The 13,459-nt window shown below is 39.7% G+C and overlaps 1 protein-coding gene across 5 annotated transcripts in view; it reads right to left on the reverse strand.

The window, feature by feature from the left end:
- Positions 1 to 371: 371 nt before the first annotated feature.
- The window catches only part of LOC127003288 (laminin subunit alpha-like), a 53,360-nt gene continuing 40,272 nt past the window's right edge, over positions 372 to 13,459 (reverse strand). For 2 of the 5 annotated variants that reach the window (XM_050869756.1, XM_050869754.1), the window contains 21 exons: positions 12,473 to 12,606; positions 12,046 to 12,189; positions 11,575 to 11,774; positions 10,788 to 10,996; positions 9,514 to 9,755; positions 8,931 to 9,160; positions 8,505 to 8,786; positions 7,845 to 8,013; positions 7,553 to 7,708; positions 7,169 to 7,393; positions 6,721 to 6,940; positions 6,394 to 6,493; positions 6,052 to 6,290; positions 5,113 to 5,316; positions 4,181 to 4,282; positions 3,881 to 3,910; positions 3,074 to 3,240; positions 2,593 to 2,775; positions 1,878 to 2,097; positions 1,237 to 1,464; positions 372 to 937 (listed from right to left, as the gene is read on the reverse strand). In XM_050869756.1, coding sequence (XP_050725713.1) covers positions 672 to 937; positions 1,237 to 1,464; positions 1,878 to 2,097; positions 2,593 to 2,775; positions 3,074 to 3,240; positions 3,881 to 3,910; positions 4,181 to 4,282; positions 5,113 to 5,316; positions 6,052 to 6,290; positions 6,394 to 6,493; positions 6,721 to 6,940; positions 7,169 to 7,393; positions 7,553 to 7,708; positions 7,845 to 8,013; positions 8,505 to 8,786; positions 8,931 to 9,160; positions 9,514 to 9,755; positions 10,788 to 10,996; positions 11,575 to 11,774; positions 12,046 to 12,189; positions 12,473 to 12,606 — 3,950 coding nt within the window. In that variant the 3' untranslated portion in view covers positions 372 to 671. The remainder of the gene's footprint in view (positions 938 to 1,236; positions 1,465 to 1,877; positions 2,098 to 2,592; positions 2,776 to 3,073; positions 3,241 to 3,880; positions 3,911 to 4,180; positions 4,283 to 5,112; positions 5,317 to 6,051; positions 6,291 to 6,393; positions 6,494 to 6,720; positions 6,941 to 7,168; positions 7,394 to 7,552; positions 7,709 to 7,844; positions 8,014 to 8,504; positions 8,787 to 8,930; positions 9,161 to 9,513; positions 9,756 to 10,787; positions 10,997 to 11,574; positions 11,775 to 12,045; positions 12,190 to 12,472; positions 12,607 to 13,459) is intronic. The other 3 variants (XM_050869757.1, XM_050869755.1, XM_050869758.1) reach the window with 3 other exon arrangements.

The raw sequence follows: 13,459 nt of genomic DNA on the forward strand, positions 1-13,459 counted from the left end.
AGATTGAATTTAAGAAGCTCATGTTACAGGTGAAACTATGGGAACACAAAGATGTATCTAAGCTACAGATCCCTTCCATTCATTCTCAACCCTTATGCTCTCCTCATATTACATGTTTTTGATTGAATTGTTTTGAAGAGATGGTGTTTTTACTATTGAGTTGTTCATAGGCAAATTATGTAAGCAGAATGACTGCTTTGGCACACATTGCTTTATATCTAAGAATGTTACTCAACGAATGGAAGAGGGTGCTGAAAACCAAGCTTTTAAGCTCCTGTGCTTGTATTGACCATAAAATCCAAAACTTTAAATGTCCTTTTTTTTGGGGGGAGGGGGCCATTATCCTTAAGTAAAAGAGAAAAGTTACTCAGTGAATTTTGTGAAATTTTTACTGCATATCGAAACCATATTGCCAAATGTTACAAGCCGAAATTCAACTAAACTGGTAAGTCTTGTTTTTTTCTACATTTTTCACCACTAGTTCCCTCTTTAGTGACTTACAGCCCAAATACAAGTGTTATTTTTCTACCTAAATTTTCCAGCACTACTTATGTTTTTAGTTTTACAGACCAAATACTAGAAACTGTTCAACAGATATGTGCAAAGATGATTTACAGCGAACTATGTGGGAACAGTGATCATGGTTCATTTACTCCCCTCCCTGTAGGGCCTCAGATGGTGGGGCAGGTGCCAGAGTTTACATTACCCACATAAGTGGCATAAGCCAGGGCAATGTTTTCCTTGTTGACACTGATGTTCCTCATACAGCCCACATATTTTTCATCGACTGCTCCACCTCGACGGCGCGTCACAAACGGCTGTGACCCAAGGAAGAGCGGGTTCTTGGTGTCGGTGGAAGTGGCTCCAATCTTGCCTGACACTGGCTCGGTGGTGTGGCCATCCACAACCAGAATGGCAATATTTTTGTTCTTGATCACTTCAGGAAAAAGAAATGTAATACAAATATTATATAAAGTAAACCTCCATCCTCAGTTGTTGTTATGACATACACAATTTTAAATTCCCTATGTTGGTGCTGCAAAAGTGTGTGTTTTCAGGGGAAGTGAAGGTTTTGAACATATATGTTGTACTGCATTGGATTTAAGCATTCACAGCATTTTTTTAGTTAGCATGGATAGGATGGGGCATTTCTACTTTCATGAGGGGATTCTAACAAAGAAGAAATTGGGTTTCTCCAGATATAAACAGTTTGTAAGTTAAGCAGGAGTGACTTACATTGGACTGAGTGCCACTTGCCATCACAGAAAGACCAGGGAGAGGATGGTGCATAGGTGGCAGTGATGATCCCTTTGCCATTGTCCACACTCAGCTCGAGGCTTCCATTCCTGAGCTGCAGCAATACAAAGTCTCGCCTGCCATGAACTGATGTGATGACACCATTAATGGAGCGGGGCTTGATTTCCATCGTCATCTCAAACACTCTGCCAACGCTGAAACGTTTGACTGAAAGAAAGATTACAATAGTGTAATATGTTGCAGGCACTCAACTTCTTATCAAAATCAACATATATGGAAGAATCTCGCTATGTATACCGTACATAGGTAAAAGTTATTTTTGTTATTTTGAAAGCCAAATTATAGGAATTGACTTAAGTATGAAAACTGTCTTTGTAGGCATTTAATTTATCCCTCAACTAAACACAGAGTAGCCTTTTGGAGTATCTACTATCTAGGTTATGCACTACAAGGAATACATTAACTTCTTTCTACGCGTTTTGGCAGCTTTTACCCATCTTCACGTGGGGTTGCTGTGTGGTGGTGAAGAGACTAGAACATCCTCCATGGCTTGATGCTCTAACCCACTAGACCACCACACATTACATTAACATGCTCATACATTTAATCATTCAACTTACGCAGTATGACATGAGATCTTCCTCCACCGCTAAAGAATATCCCGGGCTCCACATTGCTTGAGCAGCGGATGACTCCAGTGGCTTCGGGTTGACCCGCAATGCGCTGGTTATTCATGCGTATGTTCCTGAGGCACCCATTGAAAGAGAGGTCTATCCCCTCTGTGTTGCCCCTCACCAGCTCCACCACTTCAGCAGCAACTCCACCATAATAATATGGTACCTTTGAAAATAAAACTTTGGATAGAGTCCTGCCAACATAGGAAAGGTTTATCAGTTCTTAAGCAACCTTCCAATTAGAACAAATATCAGGAAAAATTAATCTGAAAAATGAAGCTGAATTGTGAAAATGAACACTGTCAAAAGAAAGACTTCATCAACACTCCAGCCCTGCTTATGTTGTAAACAGGATTCTTACTGTAATGCTAATGATCATGGCTAGTTTTGGGTACAAGTGATACATGCAGCTACTTGGAGCCCCTTTGTCTATAAGGACCCTCAAACATTTATCAGTCTTGATATTTGATATTTTAAGATATGCTACCTGGGACCTCTTTGTTTATAAGGACCCTCAAACATTTATCAGTCTTGATATCTGATATTTTAAGATACCCCAATCACACTATGTAAATACAGGAGAGAGTACAATATGGGATCCTAAAACATAATTTTGTTTGGTGCCTACAAAACATGAGAACCATATAATGAATTCAATCACCTGCAGGTCAATGTAGACAGAATCTCCCCTGGAAGTGCCGTTGGCCTTCAAGAAGCCATCTATGTACAGGGTTCCTTCGTTCCCCTTGCGCTCCAACACAACGTTGTGCCACACCCCATCATTGAAGAAATCCTCAGTCCTCATAATTGCTGCGCCCATCCCAGGGTTGAAGCTGAACACTAACTGGATAAGAGAGTATTCTTTTCAAAACTAGATAATTATTTTTTACAGTAAAGGAAACAGATTGAGGGGTGAATAAAGATAGAATAATTAGAAAAAAATCCTGCTCATATGAAGACAATAGAAGATCCCAAAATAGATCAAATTTGGTTTCTCTCTTCATTAGAATTGAAGTCATAAGATTAAGGAAATAGAGTAAAAAACTTGTTTGAACATGAACAAATTCATATCATTGGCTGTACCTGCCAATCATTATTATATTTGTCAAGCATAATGGCTGTGGTGCACATATCCCTCTAACCTTGCCATCCTTAATGTAGAATGTGATGTAATCTTGATGTGTCCCACTCGCAGCATAGAATATAATGCCATTATCGCTCATTGTTTTGAAACCAAAGGCAAATTTGAAATCTGCCCTCGGGTTGTCCGGCAGGGCTTGGAATTCAATCCTGCTGTTACGTTTGCTACCTGAAAATTTAATGGCGAGTCATTCATTGCTCAAAAATGGAATCTCACCAACACAAAAACCTCAAATGTACATATTAAATTTTTATTAGAATACTTCACCTTGAAGAAATTCAATGGATCAAAATTATTTTGCTTTCTAACACAAAATTTGGCAAAAAATATTGTGAAAAATTCATAAAACAAAACCTATACTATAAATTCTATGCTAACAAATCCACAACTTTGGTAACACAAAGCTCAAGTAATCCATGAGTAAGTAAAAGTAAATAAAACCTGTTTCCCCAGACTAGTTATTAAAGCTTCCTTGCCTTAGGGGACAGTGTAAGATTGGTTAATACAATAAATTATAATCAAGGGAATCATAGCTGACTATTGTATGATGAGTCTAACTGACAGTTACCACATGCAGACTTAATCCAGACAATTGTACAGCAACCTACGTTTTATTACGGGTAAGCTGTGAGTGGCATACTACTTATATATTATAAATTTACTGCCATAAGAACTCAAAACGATCTACAGAACACATCACCACCCAAAATCCACCACAAATACAGTCAGGATGGAAAATGTCCTGTGTTTCATCATGTAAGTAACTGAGCACACACAATAAAACACAAAGATTGGAAAACCAACTCACCAAAGTTAGAACCGCTTGGGTCATCATCATCTAGGGATTTAAAGTCATCCAATGACTTACATAGAAACAACTTATACCTATCCTTCAGTATCCACAAGAGTTTGCAATAAATAAGTGCTGCCTGTGGTGTCTTTTTACAACTAATGAATATGAAATTTATGGAAAGAGCAAGTTTAAAACATGTAAGCTCTATGAATTCAGTATGAATCACATCCTTCAACTTTCAATACATGTCCAAGTCTCTTTATTTTCACCCGAGTTGATCCAAGATACAAAAGAAGTCACGTCATATTTACTCACCGAATCTGTATCCCTGGCTGGAGTCGACGTCCTCATCCTCTGGTACCAGTGGCAAGGCACAGCTGTCCATGGGCACCTCCTCTGTGGTTGTCTCCACCATAACTATGCAAGAAACAGTCATCAGTGTTATGCATATTCATTACACCTACTCTAACGAAGAACAACTATTTACCAATCGTATCTTAAACCTGAATTACTGCCTATATGTCAACACCCAAATAATAAAAGTTTGCTTAACCCTTGATCACCAGGGTTGTCCGGGATTCTGGCAAACGGCCTAATTTGTGTTGTTGACAGGACAGTGCAAGGCCTAACAGGCTGACCGTCTATGACATCTCAGTTTAAGGCGTGGTCTTGCTGTGTGAAGTGCTTTCGTTAGGCTCCTATGTATAGCATAAATTTGCAGCTCCATTGTCTGGGATTCCAAACAATAGGGCTGTAAATTTTACAGCCTGGGCCAAAGCAACCCATGCTGCAAAAGGGCTGGAGCATCCCTGAGGACATCTCAACTCCATGTGTGGCAAGTTTGAGCAGCATACCTCAACACCAGCTGGCTGGGATTTTTCAATTTATATACATTTTCTATACTTTTTTTTCAATGCAAACGTCATGGCCTAATACAAGTAATTCATAATCAAGTTTAGAAGTGCATATATTTCATGTATAAAATATAGGAATAAATTTTGTGCCATTTCTAAATGTATTTTTTGACCCCAAAAGTTAGTCTGGACTTCCAGACATACCTGGTGATAACTTAAGATTTGGAGCCCTGGTGATCAAACGTTCAGTAAATTAAAGTATGAAATTATGACCCTTCAATGTTCTAAGGCTCAAGAGACCGGTTTGACATGGAAAGAAATTTAAACTTAAAACGATGACTTTATCCATGTGCATTTTCCTTCACCATACTCAATTATCTTAACTATGAATACCTGGCAGAGCAGTGGTTGTTGTGGTTGTTGTGGTGGTGGTGGTGGTGGTGGTGGTGGTGGTGGAAGGAGGAGCAGGGGGGGGATAATAAGGAGTGGGCTCAGGGGAGGGATCAACATCCTTGTCGACTACTCCCTCTATCACCGGCAGCTCAGCAATGATGCGGAGATCCGGGTCTGTGGTGTGGGTGCTCTCTGCCTCTTGGTCTGATTGAGTATCATCACCACACAGGCAAGGCAAGCGAGCAGAGCACAGTTATTCAAAGGGTAGATAAGGAGTCACAATGCAGCCATGAAGTGAAATTTGCTGTTGTTTGTTTTATGCAAGAACAGAAATGTTAGCCTCTTAGGACAGAGAGGAACATGTCAACATAAATAGAAGAAATTACACTTCATTCTAATGCTTGAACCCTTATGTGGGGTTCTTTTTAATATAAGGTGAGGAACATTGGATGAAGATTTGCTATCACTTCAGGGCAGCAGCAGCACCATTGTGACATCTAAGCCTGCATACAATAGTCCTTGTGTGAGCATGTAGGGAGTCAGTTTGTGAGTTTAAACACACATTTACCGACACTCAACACAGAATGCTATTTGGTAGTGATTGAGGGAGGTAAAAGTTATGAAGAAAAGTGTTTATAAAGGAAGGCATGCCAAAAAATCAGCTCATGAAAATAAGGTCTGCTTCATGATGGGAAAAAATGAGACATTATTGCACAATAAACTTGAAAGTCATGGTCTCAATACATGATGAAAAGATTAAGTAGAAGATAACCTGATTAGAATGAGGGTCAACTTCGTATCAATTCCTCATCACAATGCAGAATTTTAAGCTGATAAAGTATGCAAAGAGTGCATTTAAATTAGCAAACTAGGAATATTCTAAAGTTTACAAGATGGAAAATGAAGTCTGGCAGAGCAAAGTTTTCAATATCTTCCTACCTGTTGATGGCTGGACTAACACTGAGGTGCTCTTCTGTAGCGGACACTTCTGCAACATGGCATTGAGCTGACTTTGACTTTGGGCAAAGTTAACTATTTTTCCATTGAGTGTTGCATCTCCAATACATCCAATAAAGTTGGCACCAGTGGCTGAGGCAGCTGCCAGTAACTTCATGTCTGGTACGCCACCAAAGTACACCGGGCCATCGAAAGGCACTGCTTGCTGTGGCACTCGTACACTGAACACAAGAAATCATGCAATCAGGCCCAGTTATGATAAAAGGGAATTTTTTCACTTGTAATGGTGTCTTCCTTTAACGTTCATACTACACTTCCACTTACCTGTATGTTTTGAAGTCGTCGATGTCGAGACGCAGCTGATTGTGTTCACGAGTGGCAATGACTACGTGCCACTCGCTGTCGTTGTATTTGTCATAGGATCCTAAACAGATGCAAGAGAGCTAAGTAACTTGGGTGATAAAAATGTTGAGAATGAATATGTAACTTCATCCAGTTACGAGTATCTACTGCAGCAAAACAGTACGTAAAAAAATAAACAATAATATACAAAAAATATTATTTTCTATCCTGAACAGGGACTTGAAACATTTCCAATAGTTTCTACTAAAAGACTGACATCAGTTAACACAAATTTTAGTTATGGCTCACCAGTGGTTAGTTCTCCTCCCGGAGCATCTCGCAAGATGAGGGCACTGTCAGCGAGTGAGAGGGACAAGTAGCTGTTCTGGTTACTGGTGGCAGTGTACAGGATCAGACCATCAGGCTGATTGGTCTTGAATTTAAAAACTAACTGCAACCCACTTCCTTCTGGACTGTCAAATTGCACATAACCGGGAGCATGTGCATCCCAGGAAACCAGATTTGCCACCTGTAGGAGGGTGAGATGCAAACATTGGCAACTGCAGTCATACACTTATAGTCATTAAATGTTAATGCAGTGCAGTCCCCTAATATGAAGAAAACTTCCCACTCTTTGAGTCTTCCCAAAAAACATCAAAATTTGCTTGCATGAGACATGATTATCTTCAGTCCTTAAATTTTAATAATAAGAGTAATGCCCTGTGCTTCCCACATCACAAGAGCTCACTTAACACACCTGGATGGGACACCCGGGCGCCGTGCCAAGAATCTCCTTACTGGTGGACAGGTCAACAGTGAGAGAGGAAAGGATGACGCCATCAATGCAGCCACTGAAGTCATCATTTGTCACATCTATAAAGTCGTGTTCACCCGGGTAGCCACCAAAGTACATGGTGTCCGGCACGTCGGAGAAGAGTTCTGCCGTGCCAGGAGACTGACCACTCAGGGTCTCTGAGCCGATCTATGTTAAATGAAAATTACAAGGTTCTTAGCCATTACCTTTCCATTACACATAATGCTTTTTAGCATTTTAAAATAATCTACAGACAAGTAACAATTGTGGCAAAATATATAAAGTTAGAAACAGAATATGAAAAAAAATTCAGTCCTCCCTACCTACCCTTAGGACTCCTCTGTTTTTCTCTCGGGCCACTTCAACTCGATGATCCTGTCCATCATTGTAGGCATTTTCAGAACGCATGATGGCACCCCCTGAGCCAAGGTCGAACTGGAAGATTACATGGCCTTCCTCCATGGACAGGGCGATGTACTTGCCCTGGTGGAAGAGATGAAATATGAGCCGTGAACAATGACTGAGGGATATCTTTATTGTTTCAACATTAAAGCCTTTAAGTCTTCATAAAATAAGAAATTAATCATGGCATTCCTACTGAATACTGCAGTATACTCACAGGACCTCCAGTAATCATGAAGAGAATTCCATCCTCAGCATAAGTTTTAAAGTTCAGTTGAAGATCAAACTGCCTCTCAAAGCTAAATCCATTGCGAGTGTCCAGAGCCGCATACCCTTCTCCGTTGAATCTGAGACCGGTTGGAGGGACCAGATCCACAAAGCTATCCCTGCGGTACATCATCTGGATATTATTCTTCATGTTAAATTTGTTACAGTTGGATTTGATGAATTAATGATTGGGGGACAAAAATCATGATCCACAATACTAAATCTGCTATGACTATATATTCCCTCTCTGCATGACAATAACATGGAGCAGGTGGAGAGCAGAGTATGAGGAAGGCAGGAAGAGGGGAGGAGAGGAGACTTACCATGCAAAAAGGCTAATTAAGTCACCATGAGTTTAGAGTAAGTCAGAATGACATTTGTCTGCAACTTTTTTCTCTCTCAATGAGTGACATACAAAAGCTCTGATGAAAGCTCTGGTGGAGTTCAAAGGTTCTTGCCAACAATGTGGTAAAATGCCCATTAGTAAGACTATCCACTAACACCCTAAAGGTTCCTTGTGTACTAATCATCCCACAGTCAAATCATAGCCAAAATTAAGGTTACCTCCCAAGAACAAAGAGTATTCAAGTGCAGATCACTATTCACAAACCTTCCCATAGCACCTCGCTGGTAGTTGTTCTCTGTGCCACTGGACATGAAGTTCCAGAGTCCAATGAACTGGTCGTTGAGGCGCAGGTCTTCCATCTGGCCATCATAAGAAACACTGAGGATAGAACGGTCCACCTCCACCCCAGCCGGGATGCCGCCCACAAAAATCTTGCTGACTTTGGGGTCCAAATTGAAAACAGAATATCGTCCGGGCAGAACCTCCTCCACAGGCTCTGTGTCCACATCCTCTCGGGACACATCCAGCTTCACCACCTTTCCTGTCCTGGATGGCACAGGTTCTGAATTACTCACAAAAGTCATACTTAATAAAGCAATGCAATAACTTTTCCTAATTAAGACATACATCTACAAATATAGAAATCACAAGAATTCAAATATCCTGTACCAAACATTTGAGAACTCTCACCTTTCTATAGCAATCTTGGTCCAGATGTCATCAGCCACAAAGAGCTTGTTGTACTCCATTGTGTGAGGCCCGGCACCAAGGTTCATAGTGAGCCGCACGTAGCCTCTGTCCAGCTCAAGAGCAAGGAAGTCATCAGTGGTGGTGCGCCGCATGCGTTGGTGACCCCCAACGGGAGTTCCCATGAAGAAGATGAGGCCAGAGGGCTGGTTTGTCTTTATGAAGGTTGACACCTGTAGAAATGGAGGAATCATGTTGGTCTCTGAGAAAATATCACAGTTCTGTTCTTTAGTGACAAATGAAAAGAAAACTTCCGAGTGTTCATTTTAATAATATGATGAATATTTCTCAACTATTGCAGCCTTTCACTACCCTCATCTGAGCTCCTGTATTTTCTAAGGAATTATAATAATGTCCTTTTCATAAAGTTTCACATTACATGAAAAATTCTGAATAAATTTGCTGACTTTAACAGAAGTGAAAAGTACATCTTAAAGGAAATCAAATTCCTTGTGCAGAGACAACAGAGATTTTGGTCACAAGATGTCACTTAAGGGTTAGGAAATGGAGAGAATAAGTTGGTCACCTTCGTGGACGTTGAAGCCTTGGTCATATCCCTTGGGTTCTCCACTTCGATTGTTGTGTTGGGCAGGAAGGACACCCCCACCTTTATCTTGTTGGCCAGCTCTCGGGTCTTCTGGATGGTGAGGCGAAGCTTCTCCAGCCGCTCACCCATGTCAATGCCCTTCATCTGGATCCTCTCCTTCTGAGGGCGGAGGCGCTCAGCCAGCTCCAGGGCCTCAGGCAGCTGCTTTTCTGCACCTTCCACTGACAAGGGAGAAATAAATGTTGATGTGCAGTCTTTCACTTCAATATGTGGTTGGTTTTCTTTACAAAACTTTACAAATCACCATTAAAAGATGATCAGCCTTCCATGAGATGATCTTTAATTTTATAACACATCAGTCATTAAGAGACTTTTTCTAATAAAAATTCCCCCTTAAGATGTTTATTAGCTCATTATGGGCACTAAAATTCCCAAATCAAGAAGATACTGATACATTATTTCTGATTTGGGGATTTCCAAGGAGAGAAATTACAAAAGTCTACAACACATTTGGTCATTACATGGCAGACTGGCTTCCTTCTCACCATCCACAGCAACTGGGCCGATTCTAAATTGCATGTTTCCTACCACTCATTAGAAAACTACAAACTCTATAAAGAAAAAGGAAAAGCATAGTTTAGTTTTATCTTTCTCCTGCACATGCAAAGAGTACTAATCTTCAAGGTGTTTTGATTTTGTCCCAGCAAGGTGAAAAAAGTATTTTTAACCTTTCATGAGAATGGCTGAGTGCTCACGTGTTTCAACTTATGCACAAAGTAAAGACTCTTGTGAATGAAGTACCTGTAGTAACTAACCATTTTATTATCATTATTATTATCTTTTTTATCATTATTATAATAATAATAATAATAATTATTATTATTATTATTATTATTATTATTATTATTATTATCAACATTATTATTATTATTATCATAATTATGCAGTCTGAGGCATAACAGGGGTTGGACTCTGAGACACACATGGAGAGAAGTTCTCCAACATATTTCCACAAACACATCATAGCAACAGTGGAATTCAGACCCATTTGAGGAAATCAATATCTAGCCAAAGAGAGGCTGCTACAGAGTTCAAAATCAGTCCAAAATTCTACGGAAGTATCAGTACATCAACTGCCCTTTGAGCACACCAGAGTGAAGATAAGTGTCCATTACCTGATGTGGAAGGCTTAATAAATAAAAATTTGAATAAAGAATTACCTGCTGTCTTTCTCAAGCACTGTTAAGTCTCACCTGACTCGTAAGCAAGAGTAATGGCCTTACTGCCCTCCGCCATATTCTTCAGCAGGACACGGGACTCATCAGCAGCCTGTGGCAGCTGCTCCTCCACAACATTGATGCTTAGGATGGCCTCGTCAGCATCATCCCTGGACTGCACACCCCTCTCCTTAAGAGTTGCTGCATCATTGGATATCGCCTCCATATCAAGACTGTTTAGGTTGCTGCAATCACAAGTTTTGTTGTACTTTTCTCACAATATGAGTCATGTATTATAAATTAGCCCAATAACAAAAGTAATTTTCTTTCAACTTGATACCCTAATTTAATCATCAACAAAACTACTCCTATCATTCCTTCTAATAAACTACAAGAGAGAAACACTACTAACATCATCCACTGAACTTTTGTAACATTCTAAGACAAATATTTTCACTCCAAAAAACAAAACAAAAAAATCCAAACAACCTTTCAGGATATACCATGAAACAGTCAAACTTTTGATGTCCTACGAAAAATTTAATTTTAACATCTGATGAACATGACAATTACACAATTTGAAGGTCTCCAGGTATCCACTGACTAATTTCAGCATCTCTCAGGGAGAACATCAAGGGGTGGGATGGGGCAGGATGAAAAAAAATATTATGCTATCACTGTAAAAAAATCCAACCACCCTACCAATTGGGGCTGACCTCCATTGCACTTCAAGAGAGCTTTTCTACCTCTGCTATGGGCCAGAACACAATAAAAATGTTAAGAACATTATAAGAGCAAGCATCCCAGCCACACTAAGGCTCACATGTTAATGAAGGTAAGTGTGTCGTTGGTGTAACGGTTCATGTCACGCAATGTACGGACATCAGCCTCAGCGTTCTCCAGCTGAGGCCGTAGGTCTTGCTTCACCTGCTGCATGCGTGTTTCAGCCAGGCTGTACTTCACCTCAGATCTCTCATGGGACTCAAGTGCCTGGTCTGTCACACCAACAGACATCTCCACAGCCTGAAGGAAAAATGACCACCATAGGAACCCATGCATTAAATGATTGATCACTCACACCAACAGACAACTCTACAGCTTGATGGAGAAAAGATCTTGAAAACCCACACATGAAACAATCATTAAAAGCATTTATACTTTTTTTACTTATTCAAGGTCACAAAACTTGCATTACAGGATTTTAAAGGCAATCAAATTATTTCTTGACAACACTGGGGATGATGATCTTGTTTTTCCTGCATGAGATGGTGAATAGAGAGACAGTTTTGCTCACCCTGAAAGCAGACATGTTGGCTGACAAGGAGGCATTGTATGCATCATCAATGGCCATGACAATGTTCTTGTAGGCATTGGCTGCTCCAAGAGCATTTTCTGCCACTTTTCGTGTGTCCTGCAGGAGCCCATCCAAGGCTGCAGCCTGTATGTGACAAACACCTCATTATTCATAGCCTCTCTTTCTCTTTCTCTCTTAATTTACTGTGAAATGGAGATGATTTCAATAAACACTTAGTTGAATACATCGTCTGACTACATGTAGATTCCCAGGATAAACATGAAATACACTCAAGTACACATTAATATGTTACCTATAAAGCAACCATAGCTTTACTTCTTCCAATTAACATTTGCCTTGGCCTTATATATAATCAATAGCCACCACCATCACCACCACAACCACCATCACCATCACTAGTACCCACCCTCTGTTGCAGCAGCTCTGAATGGCCTATAGCTCTTTGCGCTGGCAGCTCGGCCTCCTCCAGTTCATCCATCGTCTGCACCACTGTCTTGTTGAGGGTCGTCTTGGCACTTCGCAGCTGCTCCACATCCCTCACTGTCAGAATCAGATAGTTTGTTGACAAATGTGTATGGTCAGCAAAATTCAGTATTCACTGAAACAAGCATTGATAAAGTCTGCAATTCATAACAGTATTCCAGATTCGTAGCACACATTTCTTAGTCAAAACTTTTAAATCTCTTAAATCACCAGAGGGAAACATTATGGCAAAAAAAAATTACCTCTTAATCTTCCCCTTTACAGTTAAGAGACTTTTTGCCAATCTGTACACATCCTTTCAATAACAAGTAAAATTGGGAAATGAATAATACCAAACAACTTATTGCCTACCTTGCCTTTTAAAATTAGATTATACTTGCCAATTTGTATACAATATTCCATTTACACTCATAAAAGAAAGATAATCATCCAGGAAACTTAATCAAGGTATTAAAGATGAACAACTGACAAAATAGTGAACATTTACTGACCTTTACTCTTAGAATGCATGTAGCTCATATTCATGCCTTAGCTCAATTTTCTTGTATTTTTATAATATCAATACTAACTGAAATGGTATGTATGAACTGGTTAACACATCCAGTAGCATGAACTGAGGTGCAGATGTATAAAATCATAATATACCTTAGCAGCATGTAGTTTTTTTGTTTTCTATTCAGGGTTGGAAAAAATAATGATTTTTTAATAAAAAATGAGCTAGTATTTGATTTAAATCAGATTTTTTTTAATTGATTTTTTTATTTAAATGACTTTTTTGGCTTTAATATTTTTTGGGGTTTACACTGATTATTTGTTTCACTTTTATGAGAACATTTTCTTGTAAGAAACTTTGCCACTGTCAAATGAAACCATAGTTTAGTGTCATTACATTGCCCAAAATGAGTTTTCA

Source organism: Eriocheir sinensis, chromosome 25, assembly GCF_024679095.1.
Source record: "Eriocheir sinensis breed Jianghai 21 chromosome 25, ASM2467909v1, whole genome shotgun sequence".
Lineage (NCBI taxonomy): Eukaryota > Metazoa > Arthropoda > Malacostraca > Decapoda > Varunidae > Eriocheir > Eriocheir sinensis.